General features: G+C 44.0%; 1 protein-coding gene across 5 annotated transcripts in view; it reads right to left on the bottom strand.

Moving 5' to 3' along the window:
- nhsl3 (NHS like 3) overlaps window positions 1-21,496 on the bottom strand; it is a 122,222-nt gene that overhangs the window by 44,051 nt on the left and 56,675 nt on the right. The window contains exon 1 of one of the 5 annotated variants that reach the window (XM_072246470.1): window positions 7,302-7,379. The exons of the other annotated variants lie outside the window; for them this stretch is intronic. Coding sequence (XP_072102571.1) covers window positions 7,302-7,308 — 7 coding nt within the window. The 5' untranslated portion in view covers window positions 7,309-7,379. Of the gene's footprint in view, window positions 1-7,301; window positions 7,380-21,496 lie in introns of those variants that run through there. 5 annotated transcript variants of the gene reach the window in all.

Here is a 21,496-nt window from a genome sequence, read left to right as displayed (position 1 = left end):
AATTCCTTTTCTTGGTCTTAGTTCAAGGATTGAATCTATTAAAATGAATATACTGCCCAGACTACTATATCTCTTTCAGACCCTACCAATAGAGATTAACCAAAATCAATTCAATGAATGGAACAAGATGATATCAAGATATATATGGCAAGGTAAAAGGCCCAGGGTTTGTCTCAAAACTTTGCAATTAGCCAAGGAAAAGGGGGGATGGGGCCTACCTTCTCTTAGAGATTATTATTTTGCAGCACAGTTGAGAGCTGTGATATGCTGGTGCAACCCATCATATGACGCTCAATGGAAAAACATTGAGGAGAGGATACTTTCCATCCCCATACAGGAAATTTTGGCTGATAACAATCGACAAAGTTACATAAATACTACTGATAACCCATGAGTGAAATGGACTCTTAAAATATGGAAAACTATTATAAAAGAATACAAACTAGAGAGACACATTGCAATTCTTAAATAGTGTGCATATGACTTGGATTTTACGCTGAATAAACTGGATGCTAGATTTAAGGTCTGGACAGCTAAAGGAATAACAGCTATTTGCAATATACTGAAAGAAGGAACACTGTTCAGCTTTGAAACGCTCAAAGAGAAACACTTGTTAGAAAAACAAGACTTTTACCGGTACTTACAGATGCGACAGTATGTTAATAGGACAGTTAAAAATGTAACCAAGGCAAGTACATGCCTGATAGAGCTATTTAGAAAAGCATATAATTCAGACAATGGTAGTAGAATAATTTCAAGCGTGTATAAGGGTTTGTCAAATCTTAAAACACATTTGACTTCATACATTAAAACAAAATGGGAGAAGGAAGGAGGGATAATAATATCTGAGGAAGACTGGACAATAATATGGAGGTATCAATGGAAGTGTACCAGTTCACAGAAATGGAGGGAGTTCGGGTGGAAAAACTTGATAAGATATTTTATTACACCCTCTCAGAAATCCCATTATGATAGTAACTCCACTGTTTGCTGGAGAAATTGTGGAAATCAAAATGCAAACCATTATCATATTTTCTGGGAATGCTCCGTTCTCAAAGACTGTTGGAGTGGGATACATAATGTCCTACAAGACATCTTTAAATGTGAAATACCCTTAGAGAGCAAGACCATATATTTTGGGTATATATCTTAAGAATGGTTGAAAAGAGATAAATATTTAATGAATGTACTGCTGCTGGCTGGTAAAAAGACCCTTACCAGGAAATGGTTATCACAGGAGAGCCCAACTTTAAATGTATGGATGGAAATTACAATGGATATTTACAAAATGGAGAAAATAACAGCATCTGTTAATCATAAGTTGGAACAAGTTGGAACAATTTGATTCATACTGGGAAAAATGGTTTAACTACATAACACCTCACAGGCCTGATTTTATTGTCACAAGTCAATGAATATGTTGTAAAAAAAAATCACTCCCTACTCTGCACATAGTTTTCTTCTTTCGATTGTTCTTTCTTTCCTCTCCTTTCTATAAATGTATACCTCAGATAAATATTATGTGGAGATTTGTGACAAATATGATTATATGATATATATGTACAGTATCTGAAATACATCTTATGGAAATGTTTGTTTGATGATGAACTTCAATAAAAAAATAAATTACAAAAAAAAGTACAGCTAGAAATAGGCCCTTTGGTCCATCTAGTCCATGCTGAACCATTTAAACTGCCTACTCCCATCGACCTGCACGACCTGCACCGGGACCATAGCCCTCCATACCCCTGCCATCTTTATATGTATCCAAACTTCTCTTAAATGTTGAAATTAAGCTCCCATGCACCACTTGCGCTGGCAGCTCGTTCCACATTCTCACCACCCTCTGAGTGAAGTTCCCCTTCACGTCCCCCTTAAAATTTTCACACTTAACCCATGACCCCCAGTTGTAGTCCCACCCAACCTCAGTGGAAGAAACTTGCTTGCATTTACCCTATCTATACCCCTCATAATTTTGCATACCTCTATCAAATCTCCCCTCAATCTTCTACATTCCAAGGAATAAAGTCCTAACCTATTCAATCTTTCCTTATAACTCAGGTCCTCCAGTCCAGGCAACACCCTTGTAAAATTTGTACTCCTTCAATATTGTTTACATTTTTCCTGTAGGTAGATGACCAAAACTGCACACAGTATTCCAAATTAGGCCTCACCAACATCTTATACAACTTCAACATCCCATCTGCTTTACTCAATACTTTGAGTAATGCAAGCCAATGTGCCAGAAGTTTTCTTTACAGCTCTATCTACCTGTGATACTACTTTAAATGAATTATGGACCTGTATTCCGATCCCTTTGATCTACCACACGCTTCAGTGCCCCACCGTTCGCTGTGTAAGACCTACCCTGGTTGGTCGTACCAAAGTGCAACACCTCACACTCATCTGCATTACATTCCATCTGTCATTTTTCAGCCCAATTTTCCAGCTGGCCCAGATCCCTCTGCAAGCCATGACAGCCCTCTTTGCTGTCCACTACACCCCCAACTTTGGTGTCACCCACAAATTTGCTGATCCAGTTAACCATATTGTCATCCAGATTGTTAATATATATGATAAACAGAAAAATGTGCCCAGCACTTCATGTCTAAAAGCTTACATTCCTCGTGTAACTAAACATCACATCTTCAGCATTATGAGAGAATTGTTTGTAATCTGTAATGGCACTGCTAGAGTACTGCGTGCATTTCAGTTCTGGTCACCACACTGTGGTTGGCTGTCACAGCACTGGAGAAGTGCCGAGAGAAATAGAGACAACGCCTCAATTCAATGACCTTGGTCAAGACACTTTGAATACAGTGATCTGCCAGAACCTCTTTGCTGGGTTGAAATAGAAAAGGCAAGATGAGATGTGAGTTGCCAGTTAAAATCTGTGTCTGGAAATGTATCCAGTGAGACCCTTCCTCACTACTCCCCTCTCCTCGACCTCAGTGACACCCTCCTTCACTGCTCCCCCTCTGTGATCTCTGCTGCCCTCTGACCTTCGACCTCCGTGAGACCCTCTGTGGTTTCTGCTGCTCTCTGCCTCTTCAACCTCAGTGAGACTCTCTCACTGCCTCCCCTCTGTGATCTCTGCTGCCCTCTAACCTCAGTGAGACCCTCTGTGATCTCTGCTGCCCTCTGACTCTTTGACCTCAGTGAGACCCTCTCTTACAGCTCCCCCGCTGTGGAAGACCCTTGCATTTGATGAAGCTCCATATTTCCAGCCAACCATCCCCCACCCTCACTCCTGATTGTACCACCCTCTTGCTGTGGCTCCATTTCAGTCCCATTCTAGCCACCCCTGGTGCTGGTCTCATGCTCTCACTCCACCCCTCCACTCCCAGTCCTGTGGCCCCATCTGACCCTCTTCAGACCATGACGGGGACTCGGAAACATAACAAATCGTTTCCATGCAACTCCATGTTGACCTAAGCAGAACATTGTGTTAAGAGCAAAAAGATCAAGATGGCCTTAATTACCAAAGCTGGAACATTCAGGTAACATTGGGAGAGTTTATCTCTCAATTAATTTAAAGTAGGGCAGCAGGTGGTGCAGGTGAACTTGTCTCAACACCTCAGGGGTCAGTGGACAATAGGGACTGGACATTTCCCCACCTCAGGGGTCAGTGGACAATAGGGACTGGACATTTCCCCACCCTCAGGAGTCAGTGGACAAGAAGGACTTACCACACAGTAGGCTTATTCAGAAAGTCAGAAGGCATGGGATCCAGGGAAGTTTGGCCAGGTGGATTCAGAATTGGCTTGCCTGCAGAAAGCAGAGGGTCGTGGTGGAGGGAGTACATTCAGATTGGAGGATTGTGACTAGTGGTGTCCTACAAGGATCTGTTCTGGGACCTCTACTTTTCGTGATTTTTATTAACGACCTGGATGTGGGGGTAGAGGGTGGGTTGGCAAGTTTGCAGACAACACAAAGGTTGGTGGTGTTGTAGATAGTGTAGAGGATTGTCGAAGATTGCAGAGAGACATTGATAGGATGCAGAAGTGGGCTGAGAAGTGGCAGATGGAGTTCAACCCAGAGAAGTGTAAGGTGGTACACTTTGGAAGGACAAACTCCAAGGCAGAGTACAAAGTAAATGTTAGGTTGCTTGGTAGTGCGGAGGAGCAGAGGGATCTGGGGGTATATGTCCACAGATCCCTGAAAGTTGCCTCACAGGTGGATAGGGTAGTTAAGATAGTTAAGAAAGCTTATGGAGTGTTAGCTTTCATAAGTCGAGGGATAGCGTTTAAGAGTCGCGATGTAATGATGCAGCTCTATAAAACTCTGGTTAGGCCACACTTGGAGTACTGTGTCCAGTTCTAGTCGCCTCACTATAGGAAGGATGTGAAAGCATTGGAAAGGGTACAGAGGAGATTTACCAGGATGCTGCCTGGTTTAGAGAGTATGCATTATGAGCAGAGATTAAGGGAGCTAGGGCTTTACTCTTTGGAGAGAAGGAGGATGAGAGGAGACATGATACAGGTGTACAAGATATTAAGAGGAATAGATAGAGTGGACAGCTAGCGCCTCTTCCCCAGGGCATCACTGCTCAATACAAGAGGGCATAGCTTTAAGGTAAGGGGTGGGAAGTTCAAGGGGGATATTAGAGGAAGGTTTTTTTACTCAGAGTGGTTGGTACGTGGAATGCACTGCCTGAGTCAGTGGTGGAGGCAGATACATTAGTGAAATTTGAGAGACTACTAGACAGGTATATGGAGGAATTTAAGGTGGGGGTTATATGGGAGGCATGGTTTAAGGGTCGGCACAACATTGTGGGCTGAAGGGTCTGTACTGTGCTGTACTATTCTACGTTCTATGTTCTATCGTCCACTGACCCCTGAGGTGGTGAGGTCTAGTTTCTATTGCCCACTGACCCCTGAGGTGGGGAAATGGCCAGTTCCTATTGCCCACTGACCCCTGATGTGGTGAGATCTCCAGTACCTGTTGTCCACTGACCCCTGAGGTGGGGAAATGTCCCTATTGCCCACTGACTTTCAGGGTCAGTGGGCAATAGAGACTGGACATCTCACCACCTCAGAAGTCAGTGGACAACAGGTACTGGACTTCTTACCACCTCAGGGGTCAGTGGGATTTAGAAATGCTGATCTCTCCTTCACAAGAAACAAGAGCAGAAAGCCAATCGGCCTCTCAAGTCTGTTCACTGAGATCATGTTCAACCTGATTTTGACCTTCGCTCCACTCTCCTACCTGTGAACATACACAACCCTAGGGCCAGCCTGAAATACGATTAATTGGCACACATGGAGAAGGTGGCGTTGGGCCCATCAGTCAAGGCACTAAGTACAGGAGCTGGAATATTCTGTTACTGCTGTAAAGCTTCGTGAGACCAACACTGGAGAAGTGTGCTGAATTTTATCTGTCGGAAGGATGTCATTAAAGTGGAAATAATGCTGAAAGATTGCCGAGGATGTTACCAAGACCAGGGGGCTTGAGATACAAGGAGCGACTTGATAGGCTGGGGCATTTTTCCCAGGAGCGTCGGAGCTGAGTGATGACATTACAGAGTCATAGAGAAGTACAGCAGAGAGTTTAATAAAATCAACAAGTCTGTAGATAAGAAGGTGACGGCCACGTGGAATGAACTGCCAGAGGATGCGGCAGCTCCTTTGTCGAAATGGCAGAGCTCTCTGTTATTTCAAGGGACCTCTCCTATACTAATTGAATAGTGGGAAGGATAAACAAGTTCAAAGTTTTAAGAAGATATCTTCCACTAAAAAACCCAAAATATAAAGGAAAGCTAAATATTTTGACGTTCTATTAGCTTCCGTAATTCCTTGTCAACGTGTACACTCTTCCATTCAGTATTTCCACAGGAGTCTCATGGAAACCGAAGCCATCATCCGTCACCATTCGACAGGCATTTTCAGTGTCGACAGATCATATCACTTCTCCAGTACAACCCGACTCACTGACTAATACTGGTGAGTTCCCTGTGCACTGAACAGGAACTCAAGACGTAAGTTGGAATATTTAAGTGGTCGCAACCATTTGCCAAGAGCGAAGAACCCCACCTGTGTACATTCCCAGAAAACATTTCTCAAAACCAAATCCCATCCAAGTAAACTGCATGTCTTTATGTTTATGTGGAGAACAAGTTAATGTTTAGACATCATTACATTATTTTTAAAAAGGAGAATGAAGGACTCATTCTCTGAACATTGAGAATCAAAGTGAACTCAAGGGATTTAATGCAAATCGTCCAAAAAGAACAATTAATTAGAGCTCTGGATTCTGCCGCAGTGTGCCATCATGTTTCCACAAGTGTCCATCACAGGCGTGCATCTTCGGCATCCACCTGCCACACCTGGTAATTTATTCAAGAGCCTGAAGAAAGGGACCTGCTGGGATTTAGATCACAGAACCACCGAGCACAGTGACAGGCACTTCACCTCATCGTGTCTATATCGACCATCCGGCACCTCTGATAATAATTATAAACACTTCTATAAGGTTGACCTCATTCTCCAATGTTCCAAAGACTCAAGACCTAGTCTGGCCACTCTCTCGTTAGAACTCAGGCCCTCTAGTCCTGGCGACATCCTTGAAAATCTTTTCAGCGCTCTTTCCAATTTAACTGCATCTTCCCTATAACAGGGTGACCAAGACTGTACTCAGTATTCCAAGTGCAGTCTCACCAATAACCTGTACACCTGCAACATATTGTCCTAGATCCTGTACAAAATGCCGAGTAATGAAGGCCTGGGTGCTACTGTGTGATCCAGAATCTCCGGAGGGGAAGGCCCTAAGTCCTCGGCTTTGCTTGTTGCTTGGCGGCCGGAGCGGGGTCAAAGCACTCGGCAGAGATGGTGCTCGGTGCTCGATGTCGGAGGCTCGAAGTTTTCGGACGGACTCAGAGTCGGCTGTGGTCGGGTGCTTCCAATGCATCGGCAAGTTTGCAGCGCTTCCATTTGCATGAGATGATGGGGCTATCGGGACTTAAGACTTTTTTTTAACCATGCCCACGGTCTGCTCTTTATCAAATTACAGTATTGCTTTGCGCTGTTGTAACTATACGTTATAATTATGTGGTTTTGTCAGTTAGTCTTGGCTTGTCCTGTGTTTCTGTGATATCACTCTGGAGGAACATTGTATCATTTTTTAATGCATGCATTTCTAAATGTCAATAAACAAGGACTGAGTGTCCTCATAATTAATCTAATCTAATCTTTAAAAATGCCTTCTGCATCACCCTGTCTAACTATGACACCACTTTTAATTAATTATGCCCTTGTACTCACTGGTGCCTAACCTTTCCTATGTGGTATACCATTCATACCTACCATTCATAGTATGTCCTTCGTTGAGCCATTGTCCCAAGCAGAAATAATGTTGCAGGTTGAAGACCCTTCCTTGGTGTCTCTGGTGGATTTTATTTCTGTTTCAGATCTCTATCCATTTATTTTTAGTGTGCAAAATCAGTTGACGGAGAGGACACAAAAATGCCCAGCGCCTGGAGCTAGCCACATTAACCTGGTTAATGTTTAAAAATTTTAAACAGACCATAAATTGAAGTTTTTTTCCAATAACTCATTCCCTCTACATGTTGCCTCCCTCAAATCATTCCTCAGAACGTTCCATACATACCAATGTGCAAAGTTCAAGGAGCAAGGAAGGTCAGGAACAGCAGTTCCATTAGCTCACATGTTGTGCACATTTAGTCTGTCTCTCATAATACCCCACGAACGTTCCCATGTCCAGCTCACCAGCCTGTTACGCCATTCCTAAATCAAGGCACAACATCACCCACTTTTCCCAGTCTCCCTGAATCTCACCCATGGCTAAAAGTGATACAAGTGTCTCTACTAGACTCCATCAGTGTCTTCCCTTAACGTCCCAGAGTACCTTTGATGTCCTGGAGAGCACTGGTCTGGCCCCTGTGGACCGTCTCCTTACCGACAACAGAATGCAGCTGCCACAGAGGAAATGAAGCAAAGATTCACCAGACCAGGTTCAGGGACGGAGGGCAGACTAGGTGGAGTGGGCTGTGCACACTGCAGTTTAAAGAAACGGATATCCTTCGCTGAAATTTTAAACCATTGACGGAGTTTAACAGGGTGGATGCTTCCCCGACTGCAGAGTGTCAGACCAGGACTTAGTCTTGGCCAGTCAGGACGGGGATGAAGAGAAAGCTTCCTCACACAAGTGGGGGGTCTTTGAAGTTCGTTATCCCAAGAGACGCTGCAATTTCACTGCACAGTTCACTCAAAAACAAATCAATAAATGTCTGGATATAAAGGGAAGCAATATGCTAGGCAAGCTTTTCACTGTATGGGTCACAATGTATCTATACCCCTGGGTCTCTCTATTCCACAATACTCTGGGCCACTCTGTACCTGTACTCCTGGGTATCCCTGTTCTACAACACACCCTGGGCCACAATGTACCTGTACCCCTGGGTCTCTCTGTTCTACAACACACCCTGGGCCACAATGTACCTGTACCCCTGGGTATCCCTGTTCTACAACACACCCTGGGCCACAATGTACCTGTACCCCTGGGTCTCTCTGTTCTACAACAGTCTAGCGCCCTGTCCCTTATTGTTCAAGCCCTGCTGTGTCTTACGTCCCAAGCTGCAGCAGTTCACACTGGTCTGAGTTAAATTCCATCAGCCACTCCTTTGTCCATTTTCCTGCACACAGTCGGTGCATTTTCCTGGACATTGTCTGTCTGTCACCGTTTCCCTGCCTACTCATGTATTGCTGTTGTATCAGTTTCCACCCCTCCCCATGCTGTGCATTCCAGGCACCTAGCCCCCTCTGTGTAAAAACCTTTCTTCGTATATCTCATTCCACTGTTCCTCACTCATCTTAAACCAGTACCCTCTGATAGACTGGGGTGATATACTGCGTCCGGTGCTCCCGATGTGGCCTTTTATATATTGGCAAGACCCGACGCAGACTGGGAGACCGCTTTGCTGAACATCTACGCTCTGTCCGCCAGAGAAAGCAGGATCTCCCAGTGGCCACACATTTTAATTCCACATCCCATTCCCATTCTGACATGTCTATCCACGGCCTCCTCTACTGTAAAGATGAAGCCACACTCAGGTTGGAGGAACAACACCTTATATTCCGTCTGGGTAGCCTCCAACCTGATGGCATGAACATCAACTTCTCTAACTTCCGCTAGGCCCCACCTCCCCCTCGTACCCCATCTGTTACTTATTTTTATACACACATTCTTTCTCTCACTCTCCTGTTTCTCCCTCTGTCCCTCTGAATATACCTCTTGCCCATCCTCTGGGTCCCCCCCCCCCCCAGTCTTTCTTCCCGGACCTCCTGTCCCATGATCCTCTCATATCCCCTTTTGCCAATCACCTGTCCAGCTCTTGGCTCCATCCCTCCCCCTCCTGTCTTCTCCTATCATTTTGGATCCCCCCCTCCCCCTCCAACTTTCAAATCTCTTACTCACTCTTCCTTCAGTTAGTCCTGACGAAGGGTCTCAGCCTGAAACGTCGACTGTACCTCTTCCTACAGATGCTGCCTGGCCTGCTGCGTTCACCAGCAACTTTGTGTGTTGCTTGAATTTCCAGCATCTGCAGAATTCCTGTTGTTTACCCTCTGATAGTCTGTGCTTCCACTCTGGGAAAAAGCCTACCCACCCTATCCAGGTTTACCAGGCCACCACCCAACCTCTGACATCCTAAGTTTCTCTAAACTCTCCCTACAGCTAATACTCTCTAAACTGTAACATGTCTTGCCGGTTTTTAAACTTAAAGCCAATGAAGTCAGAATAACTTCCCTCCTCTACTGGTGGCCAGGGGCCTCCAGTCAGAATAACCTCCTTTCCCCACTGGTGGCCAGGGGCCTCCAGTCAGAATAACCTCCCGCTCCACACCAGTGGCCAGGGACCTCCAGTCAGAATTACACACCCCACAACTACTTTGTCTTCTTTTACCAAGCCAAATCTGAATCCATTGCTCATCAGAGGGCTCCAGATAGGAAGTGCCATAGGACCAAAGAATTACACAGCCCAGAATTGGCCTCCTGGTCCAGCTCGAGTCCAATTTTGTGTCTCTGAAGATTCTCTGGGAGTGGGTTCTCCACTGATGGACTCCCAAACACGCTCACTGACCGTCCAACCGTGGCCAGACTGGTGCCTGCAGTTATGGGAGCTGCCAGTAGGTGTCAGCACTGAGGAAAACAAACAACCAGAACTGTGTAACTTTGGGCGTTGTCCTTTAATGAAAGCAGCGTGTGACCAGCTGCACTGCTACAGTGTTCAAGGAGAAGGTTCTGGAAAGTTCCTCACACTGTGTGGGCGCTCAGTTTGTTCCTTGCAATTCCTAGCTTTACTCCAGATTATCAGTGACACCAACACAGGGGCCACAATTGTTGATTAAATAAATCATCAAATTTGGGCTCCAAACTGAATACTGAGATAACACAAAAATGTGTAGTGTAGGGTACTCTATGCAACACTGTGTCCCCTGTCCACCAAACCAGGCATCCCCTGCCCATCCATCCAGTATCTCCCAGATACGAGACATCTCCCGTCCACCCAAGCTGCATTTCCAGCAGATATTTCCTTATTACATGACCAGGTTGTTTCAGACAGAGCAAGGAAATCATGGAAAGATTCCCAGGAAGACATCAACATGCAAACCTCCCACCAGAATGGGTGAGAGATGTTCGGTGCAGACCTGGTAGATCTAAGGGCCCCTGTCCATGCTGGGTCTCCGTGTGACGATATAACTCTGCTAATCCAGGGGACAGAAGAGACCAGATCCCCTAGGTGTGACATTATCTCTATCCAGTGCAGTAAAAGCCCTCCACACCACTGAGCCTACATACTAGGAGCACTGCCACAAGAAATCAGCATCCATCATTAAGGACCCCCACCATCCAGGCCACGCTTTCTTCTCTACTACCATCAGGCAGGAGATCCAGGAGCCTCAGGTCCCACACCAGCAGGTTCAACCATCAGGGCTCCTGAACCGGCACGGATAACTTCACTCCCCTCAACTCTGAACTGATCCCACAACCTGCAGGCTCACTTTCAAGGGCTCTACATCTCTTGTTCTCAGTATTATTTATTTACACCTATAATTATTATCAGTAGTAGTATTTGTGCTTTTTAGTATTTGCACACTTTGTCTTCTGCACATTGGTAGTATGTCGGTCTCTGTGTGTAGTTTTCATTAATCCTATTGTATTTCTTTATTCTGCTGTGAATGCCCACAAGAAGATGAATCTCAGGGTGGTGGATGGTGACATAGGTGTAGTTTGATAACAAATTTACTTTAAACAGTTGTGTACACTGAGAAACAGAGATGAAGCTGGGCTGCTGAAGGCAGCCTGAGTGGAACTGGTTTCATCTAAAGCATCTTCTTGATGCTGACAAAGTTACTTTAAGAAAACAATATTGCTGCACAAGGCCGCACACTGACAAGTGCTCAAGTTTGAAATGGAGTTATTGTTCGATCACACCACGACTAAACTCTCATGACAAGGAGGTATGAGTCATCGTGAGCAGGAAGCAAACAGTGTGAAGTGCAAGTTTAACAAGGACAGGCTGCAATGTATTCTGGCCCATATCTAAAGAAGTCACTTTTCAGTGGTTATGATGATGAGGGTGAACAATACTTGAATGACGGGGGTGGCTCATGTTCAGTTCAAGCACAGAACAGCAATGTAGAATGGACGTGTAGTTTCTGTTCAATGTGAAAATCGGCAGCATAAAATATCACCTGAACTGTACCTTACACCCTCTCACAAAACAATCCAAAAGCTATAGGTACCCCAACTAAATCATTACATTGCCCACAGACCTAACAGCAAGCACTCAGGCGTGTGCAAACCAATATGTCTGCATATTTCAACATATAGTAAGGAACTTGGGTGGTGGGGTGGAGATACGTATCTACCAAAGGAGGTGTAAGGTGTTCCTTCCCTCTGCTAATCTGCAGGTCACCCTTGGGCAAGGTGTAGCACCTGCTTAGCTGCCTCCGCCCCCCGATCAGGGTCACATGAAACCATGGGAGCAGGTGGTGGATGGTCATATGAGCAGCCAATGCACATCACAAGTCCTGGTTAGGTGACTACAGACAATCTCTGAAGAGTATTGACAATGGCTGGGGTCAGCCGACTTGTAAAGACACTGCCCAGAAGAAGGCAATGGCAAACCACTTCCGTAGAACAACTTGCCAAGAACAATCATGGTCACAGAAAGATGACAGTCGCCCACATCATACAACATGGCACATAGTGAATGAGTGAGAAACCTGGCAAATTCCTAATTGTTCTCAGCCATCACCTTCTCCCCTGCTTGGATGGGCGTCAGTGTGGCCACATCTGCCCAGCATCAGTCTGATTCATTCATGCCACAGTTTAGCTTACAATGAATGAATAACATTTTAGATACCTAACAGAGTGTTCTTTTGTGACTATATTTTACAGATATCTTATAGGTGCTTGCATTCTTCAATGTGCCTCCCCCGCCCCCAATGCTATAGGTAACAGTTTGTGACTGTTGTTACTGTGTTTTGCACTTTGACCCCAGAGTAACACTGTTTTGTTTGGCTGTACTCATGGGTATCCATGTATGGTTGAATGACAATTAAACTTGAACTATTTGTGTGTGTGAGATTTGTGTGTAATTTTTTATTTAGTCTATTGTATTTCTCTGTTCTACTGTGAATGCCTGCAAAAAATGAAACCCAAGTTGCACATGGTGACATAGATGTACTTGGCTAATAAATTCACTTTGAACTTTGATATTTAAAATAATATTCCAAACTTTGACTCAGATCCTTCCCGCAGGAAGCTAGAGTCACATTCATAGAAAAGTACAGTACAGAAACCTGCCTTTCAGCTCATCTAGTCTGTACTGAACCATTTAAACTGTCTACTGCCACTGACCTTCACAAGGACCATAGCCCTCATGTACCATCCAAACTTCTCTAAAACGTTGAAATCAAGCTTGCATGTACAACTTGTGCTGGCAGCTCATTCCACACTCTCACCACCACCTGAGTGAAGAAATTCCCCTCATGTGTCTCTTAAACGTTTCACCTTTCATCCTTAATCCATGACCCCTAGTTGTAGTCCCATCCAATTTCAGTGGGAAAAGCCTACTTGAATTTACCCTATCTACACCCCTCATAATTTTGTACACCTCTACCAAATCTCCTCTCAATCTTCTATGTCCCAAGGAATAAAGTCCTAACCTATTTAATCTTTCCTCATAACTCAGGTCCTCCAGACCCAGCAACATCCTTCTAAATTTTCTCTGTACTCTTTCAGCCTTATTTACCACTTTCCTGTAGGTAGGTGACCAAAATTTAGGCCTCACCATTGTCTTATACAACTTCAACATAACATTCCATCTCCTGTACTCAGTACTTTGATTTATGAAGACTAATGTGCCAGAAGCTTTGTTTATGACCCCATTAACCTGTGACACTCAAGCAGCAGCCAATCAGATCATGGGAAAAGGGAAAAACACTAACAAAGAAGCAAATGCATTGGCCTGGCCTAGCCAGAACAGCTCAGCATCACATCCCAACACAGGATTATAAAGATATGCCACATGTATAGAATAAATATTTATACAAAATTTACTCTTCAGCAGACAAGTAGGTCAGGTTCATCAGCCTACAATGTGGTAGGCTGTCTCGAACTAATATCTAAATAAACAACAGTATCATTGGAATAAGTACAGATGTTTCCTAGGATAGCTGGATCAGAGTTAATCCTCCCCTTCGGAATCAGGTACAGATGTTTCCCAGGACAGCTGAGTTAGAGTTAATTCTACCATCAGTTGCCATCACTGTGCTGCTGTCTACAAGGACTCATCTCAGTGATGAAAGCTTTGGCTGGTGTACCATGTGCTGTGGGAAAGATGGGATTACTTCTATCAAATGACAGAACCCAAGAGTTGAAGTGCTGTTCAAACTCCCGACATTAGTAGCATTGTGCATCCCAGACCACAGCAAAGTGCACTTCCTAACGTTCCTCACCACTGTCCTATCAAACAGGTCTTCTCGGATGTGGGTCCAAAGTTGAAGAAGCCCAATCCATGGGTGACACTGTTTATCCATGGCATGGCTGCTTGTTCCTGGTCAGCACTGTATCTCAGGGTAAAGAATGCCAGTGGAGGTGTGAATGCTTTATGTTTAAAGGTGCCGTTCCCCAATGTCTGTGAGTTTGGGTATGATGACATTGAAGAAACCAATCCTCCCCTATAAGAAACAGACTATCTCCGTACACAGCAAAGATCCGCTGTAAATTACACCGACAGATTTAATGCTTGGAAGATGGTTTCCAAATGGCAAGCTGGCAGATCTTCCTTGATTTACACACACAACAGTTTTGTTTGTAAAGAACTCCTAAATCAAAGCTTCCTCCAGCCAACAAACACGAGCAACAGCGGAATTCCTCCCTCACTCTCCACTTCAGGCTGAATTCCAATTCCACCGTCATAGTTACAACCCCAAAGCAATCCTCCAAGATTCACACAGGACAGCTCATCTAGACTTGACCTGAAATCTAAACTCTTTACTAAAGAGGTGAATCTACTTCAAAAGACCCAACACCTTCAGCTAGCCAGCACATCCACAAACTCTTCATTAAAGAGCTGAACCTGCTTTGAAAGACCCAACACCCCCAGACAACCAACACCTCAACAAATTCTTCATGAAACAGCTGAACCTGCTTCAAAAGACCCAACACCCCCAGCCAACCATCACCTCAACAAATACAGCAACCCCAGACAGTGAAGACCCCTCATCACATGACTAGCAACACTTAAAACAGCAGACAAATAAGATGGGTCTGTCATTGGTGAATTTCACAGAAACTTATTTTATCCTGATAATTCAAATTTTGGAGAAGTATTTATGACAAAAAAGTCAATAAAAAAGGTAAAGATGGAATACAAAAGTAAGCTAGCCAGTAATATTAAAGAGAATACCAAAAGCTTCTTCAAATACATAAAGTGTAAAGGAGAGGAGACGGTGGATATCAGTCAGCCAGAAAGTGATGCTGGAGAGGTAGTAACGGGGGGCAATGAAATGACAGATGAACTGAATAAGCATTTTGCATCAGTCATCACTGTGGAAGTCACTAATAGTATAGTAGAAGTTTCAGGTGTTTTTGGTGTTTTGGGGGTCATGAAGTGTGTGAAGTTACCATTGGAGAGAAGGTTCTTGAGAAACTGAAAGCTCTAAAGATAGACAAGTCACCTGGACGAGCTGGTGCACACCACAGGGTTCTGGAAGAAATGGTTCAAGAGACTTGGAGGCATTAGAAATGATCTTTCAATAATCACTAGGTTCTGGAATGGTTCTGGAAGACTGGAAAATTGCAAATGACATGTCACTCTTCAAGATGGGAGAGAGGCAGAAGAAAGGAAATTATAGGCCAGTTAGTCTGACCTCAATGGTTGGGAAGATGTTGGAGTCTATTACTAAGGATGAGATCTCAGGGTACTTGGAGGCACATGATATCATTGTCAGCATGGTTTCCTCAGGAGTAAATCTTGCCTGACAAATCTGTTGGAATTCGAGGCTTGGGGTCTCGGGTCTTGAGCTTGGCTGCAGGCTGGGGTCTTGGGTCTTGGGTCTTGAGCTTGGCTTGGGATCCTCGAGGCTTGGGTTCTTGGAGCTTGGCTTGGGATCCTCGAGGCTTGGGTTCTTGGAGCTTGGCTTGGGATCCTCGAGGCTTGGGTTCTTGGAGCTTGGCTTGGGATCCTCGAGGCTTGGGTTCTTGGAGCTTGGGCTTGGCTTGGGATCCTTGAGGTCTTCGTCTTGAAATGCAGAGGCTGATAACTCAGAAACTGGAGCTAAGAGACAGACTGGGAACTGAACATCAACATAGAGCCGGGACTCACCCTTCGACAAGCCAGGACTCATCTTTAACACAACACAAACATGAGACAGGACAGAATATAGACATAGAGCTGGGACTTATCCTACGACAAGCCGGGACTCAACTTCATCTCCACACCAAGGTGGGGCAGGTCTCTCCATCAGGTAACGGCAGAACAGCCAGACTTACCCAACAGAGGCAAGGACAAGACAAGACAGATTCCCCCACAGGGCAACAGCAGAACAGCCTGGCATACCCCACGGAGGCAAGGGCAAGACAAGACAGATCCCCCACAGGGCAACGGCAAAACAGCCTGGCTTACCCCACAGAGGCAAGGACAAGAAGCGACAAACACCAAAGAACGGCAGACAGTTCCATCTCTGCTCCAGGGAAGCTCCAAGTCTCAGTTCAGCCAGCAACCTCAGCTGGCTACAGAAAAAGCCAGATTCCTACCTAGCTTGGAGTGGCTGGCAGCCACTCAGCTGGCCCGGGAAACAGCCAAGTCCATACCACAATGACCACTCCGACGAGTGGCAACAAGGCTCCATGAAGCAGTGGTCCTCCAACCAGGCCTAGAGATCACAAATGGTTACACTAGCCTTCCATCAGCAGGTTGCTCCAAGGAGGACTGACAAGACAAACCAGCAGCCTACACTCAACCCCAAGGCTACTTATATTCCAAGCCCCAAGATGGGAATCAGGTGCCTATGATTAACTCAAACAAGGGACAGCTGGAAGACCCGGAGTCCTGAGTCCACGGACCGGACCGTGAACTGGAATGCAGTCTTCACGGACCGGAGCATGACACAAAGTGCATATATGTCACCATATACAACCCTGAGATTCATTTTCCTGTGGGCATACTCAGCAAATCTGTAGAATAGTAACTATAATAGGATCAATGAAAAGATCAACCAGAGTGCAGAAGACAACAAACCGTGCAAATGCAGATAAACATAATTAGCAATAAATAACAAGGACATGAGATAACGAGATAAAGAGTCCTTAAAGTGAGATCATTGTTTCTGGGAACATCTCAACGGATGGACAAGTGAGTGTAGTTATCCCCTTTTGTTCAGGGATTAAGGGGTAGTAACTGCTCTTAAACCTGGTGGTGCGAGTCTTGGGGCTCCTGTATCTTCTACCTGATGGCAGCAGCGAGAAGAGAGCATGACTTGGGTGGCGGGGATCTCCGAAGAGGAATACTCCTTTCCTATGACAGTATTTCATGTACAGTGGTGCCTGAAAGTTTGTGAACCCTGTACAATTTTCTCTATTTCTGCATAAATATGTCCTAAAATGTGATCAGATCTTTATTTAAGTCCTAAAACTAGATAAAGGGAACCCAATTAAATAAAAAATACAAAAAAGACATTATACTTCTACAGGGCTCACAAACTTTCTAGCATCACTGTAGATGTGCTCAATGGCTGGGAGGACTTTACCTGTGACATACTGGGCCGAATCCTCCACCCATTGTAGGATTTTCCACTCAAAGGCATCGCTGTTTCCATACCAGGCTCCGACGCAGCCAGTCAATGCACTCTCCACCGCACACCTATTGGAGTTTGTCAAAGCTTCAGTTGTCCTGCCAAATCTCCACAGCCTCCTAAGGAAGTGGAGGGGCTGCCGTGCTTTCTTCTCAATTGCACTTACGTGCTGCGTCCAGGACAGGTTCTATGAAATAGTAATATCCAGGAATTTAAAGTTACTGATCCTCTCCACCTCTGATCCTCCAATGAGGACTGGCTCATGGACCCCTGGTTTCCCTCTCCTGACGTCTACAATCAGTTCCCACATCCCACATCCAGAAGGCATGTGGGTTGGTAAATTAATAGACCGATGTAAGTTACCCATAGTGTGCAGGTAGGTGGTAAAATCTGGGGACAGTTGATAGGAATATGGGGCTTAGAAGTTGCAGGGACAAGTGAGTGGGATTTGGCATCTCTCAAACATCACCAATACCAAAGGATCAAACAAACGTCCAGTGAGCAGCTCAAGGCAATGCCGGTAGCTGTGGGGTCCATACTCACACTGGATCAATACTGCTGTTCAGAAATAAGCAGATATTGCAAAGATCAGGTCTGCATGGCCAAGTAAACTCCAGAGGCGACAAGCAATAAAGAGGTGTTTTCAGTATCACCTTAGAAGTACAGTTAATCTGTGGTGGTGAACTTGTTTATTCTCAGTCCAAACCACCATTGATTGAAAACAGATCCCAGTGCACACCCAGTCCAAATGACCCAGTGTTGTCATTCCCTAACGTACAAAGAACCAATATCGCAAAACCTATTTTTCATCTAAAAACCAAGATCAGTATGAAGCAAATTGCAGACAGCATTGTGGGAAAAGGCATCAAATTTATATCATCGACAGTTGGATTTTAGCTGAAAAATTTAGCTGAGATGAACATGTTTAGACAGAGCTTTTCCAACATATTCGTTCACACCCAGGTTCTCCTGAGTCATCTGACTTTTCAAATGCATTCAATCTACTTTCCCTGGCTTCGTTTGGACTCAATGTTTAGTGAAAGTGTAAGTCAAAATAATAGTACAGAAACATTTCTGAAATCCTAAATTTAGATCTAACCACAACCACAATAGCAAGCTCTGTAGAAATTGGAACTGTGAGCCCTGATCAATATTCCCAGATTTCCAAAAGCAAAGTTTATGACTTACGTTAATGATCAATCAGTTCAAACACAAGCCCACCTCAGCAGTGACTGGGAGAAGCCTGGCTGAGCACATCTATAACACAATGTAACTCACCACCCACAGACTCCATACCAATTGATGCTATTCTAACAGGGAAGTAAGTGGTCAGAAATGCTGGCAGACATACTTACTGGGATAATCTACTTGTTGCGTCAGAAAGCAGCTTTGGCCCTTTGTTTCTGTTAAGGAGATTGGCTCAGAAGAAGAATGAACCCTTGATCAGAACTTCCCAGCCTCTACCTGCTGTAAGGTTCTCAATTGTTCCAAAAGTTTGTTTCAATGTGATTAACGTGCTGTCAGAATGTAACTATGTCTGAAACAGAGAGCACCGTGGAGATGGAAATCCATTGTTTAAAGCAACAACACCAGAAACCTTTATCTCGCAAACAAGTGGAATAGAAAGCAGATTTATCAATTTAGGAAGAGTGAAGGGTGCGGTCAGCGATGATTAGCAATTTAAAACAAGCTGATAGACAACTGAGATTGACGACCCTGTACAAACACGTGATGCTTATTGGTTCACTCTCAGCCACAGTGATGGCCAGTCACCAATATCAGCTTCCCACCACGGGTCTAGTCTGGGTAGCCTCCAGAACATGACTGCATCAAAGATTTACACATGGATGCAGTGACACTTTCAATATTCTATGAAACTAAAGGAGATTTGTTTTCCAAAGGGGTTTTCCAGAAAAATTTCTTGCTTAATTTCCTTTAAATGAAGCTATTTCCCTCTTGTTCAGTCTAAGGGCATTTCTGCTGAACCTGAGAACAAATATTTGAACAGAGGCACTAAGGTCTGAGATCAGTGCAACTAAATGAAATTGTTCAATACCACTGAAAACAGGGGCATCTTTTTAGAGAGGAACTCGGCTTCATTTACCAACAATAAGTGAAGTTAAACTTGCACACTGCCCTTCTCCTGTGCAGGGAGATTCTACCCTTTTGTCAAGTCATTACAGAGGAAGATTAGGGGACAGAGATTATGTTCAGGGAAGAGTTCTACCTGCTCCTCAGGGCTCCTTCTTAAGCTTTTGGCTTCATTAGTTTTAGAGTTAATAATCGCTCCAGGAACACAGCACCAACTCCACTGAGCACGGCTCCAATAATGTATTAAACTTTTAGCAAAAATCCTTGCAATTAAATCAAAGCAACTTTGGCAGATGCTGCCTCCGATCTAAATGGGTAACTGTTCCATCCAATCTCTTCAAGAGCAAGAAGACAGCCTGGCACGTGCAAAAAGCAATGACCTCTGATGTTCTAGGCAACATGTTCAGTTTTATAACTCCAAAACATGCAATTAATTTAAAGAAAAAGATGGGAACCATGAGAGCTGTTCTTCACTTTAAGCGAGGCGAGCACGTATTATGAGGGAGCATCATGGCGCATGCAATTCAAATAAATTTTCACATATAACCTGTAATTAATTATTTAAACAACAAAGAATTACATAATCAAACAACATATTTACAATATTACTCAAATATTACTGATATATTAAATACATAACATTACATTACATCATCCCACTCACAGTAATATTAGAAAGATGAATAAAACTATTGATTAACAGATTGGTTCTTAAAAATGAAATGCAAAGAAATTGGTGAATCAACTTGAGAGCAGGTCACAGCTGATAATCAGGACCAGGAGCAGGAGATGGCCACCTGTCCCTTGAGCCTTCGTCACATCACAACCACTTTCCCACATTATCCCCTTTTTCCTCAATTCTCCTCATGACTCTAAATCAATCAACTGCTGGCATGAGTAAGAATACCAAAGGTTCATTATTTTCTGAGTAAAGCAAAATTCCTCATCTCATTCCCGAATGACCTATCACCTATTCTCAAACTGTCCACTGGCTCCTGGTGCTCAGCCAGGCGGCGCATTCTCCCTGCATCTGGCTAGTCAAATCCTTTAAGAATTTTTTTCAGACTCATTGCGATCTCTCATTTTTCACAAATTGAGAGAATGGAGTCCACATCTTCTCAACCTCTCATCATGTAGCAAACCCGCCTTTCCCGGAGCAGACTTGTGAATCTTCATGCACTCCCACCATGGTCATTCTGAGGCAAGAGGTCCAAACCCGGCCACAGTTCTCCAAGTACGATCTCACTAAAGCCCTCTCCAATTGGTACATCTCTTTACTTCAGTGGTGAAACCATCTCATAATAAAACCCATTTGCTGTACCTATATGTCAGCCTTCAGCAACCTGTGTATTCATGTCCACCTGATCATCGACACTACCCAATCTCTCGCCAATTAACAACCACTCAAGGTTTTTGTTATCTGCACCAAAGTAGGTAACACATTTTCCACTTGATATTCCCTGTTCCGTATTCTCACCCAATCGCTGTCTGTGTCCCATGATGCCTTTATGAATCCTCTTTCATCCTCACAGTCCCACCCCTTCCAAAGTGTCAACAAAGTTGGAAAAAATTAAAATCACTCCCTCAGTCCCAATCCTTGTATACAACAGGCGCTTGAGTTATGGAAATCCGACTTGTAGCAACCTGACTTAAATCATTTTCCAAGACTGTAATAATAACTGACATTAATGACTGGATACAATATACATTCCATGCTAATGACTGGATACAGTATATATATTCCACGTTAATGTCTGGATACAGTATATATATTCGATGCTAATGACTGGATACAGTATATATATTCCACGTTAATGACTGGATACAGTATATATATTCCACGTTAATGTCTGGATACAGTATATATATTCGACGTTAATGATTGGATACAGTATATATATTCGATGTTAATGTCTGGATACAGTATATATATATTCGACGTTAATGACTGGATACAGTATATATATTCGATGTTAATGTCTGGACAGTATATATATTCGATGTTAATGTCTGGATACAGTATATATTCTGTTATGTTTTGTAATTCCAAAACAAAATTAATTGAAAGGAAAACAACGGTCGAAA

Source organism: Mobula birostris, chromosome 29, assembly GCF_030028105.1.
Source record: "Mobula birostris isolate sMobBir1 chromosome 29, sMobBir1.hap1, whole genome shotgun sequence".
Taxonomy (NCBI): domain Eukaryota; kingdom Metazoa; phylum Chordata; class Chondrichthyes; order Myliobatiformes; family Myliobatidae; genus Mobula; species Mobula birostris.
This window is presented reverse-complemented; position numbering and strand designations above follow the sequence as displayed.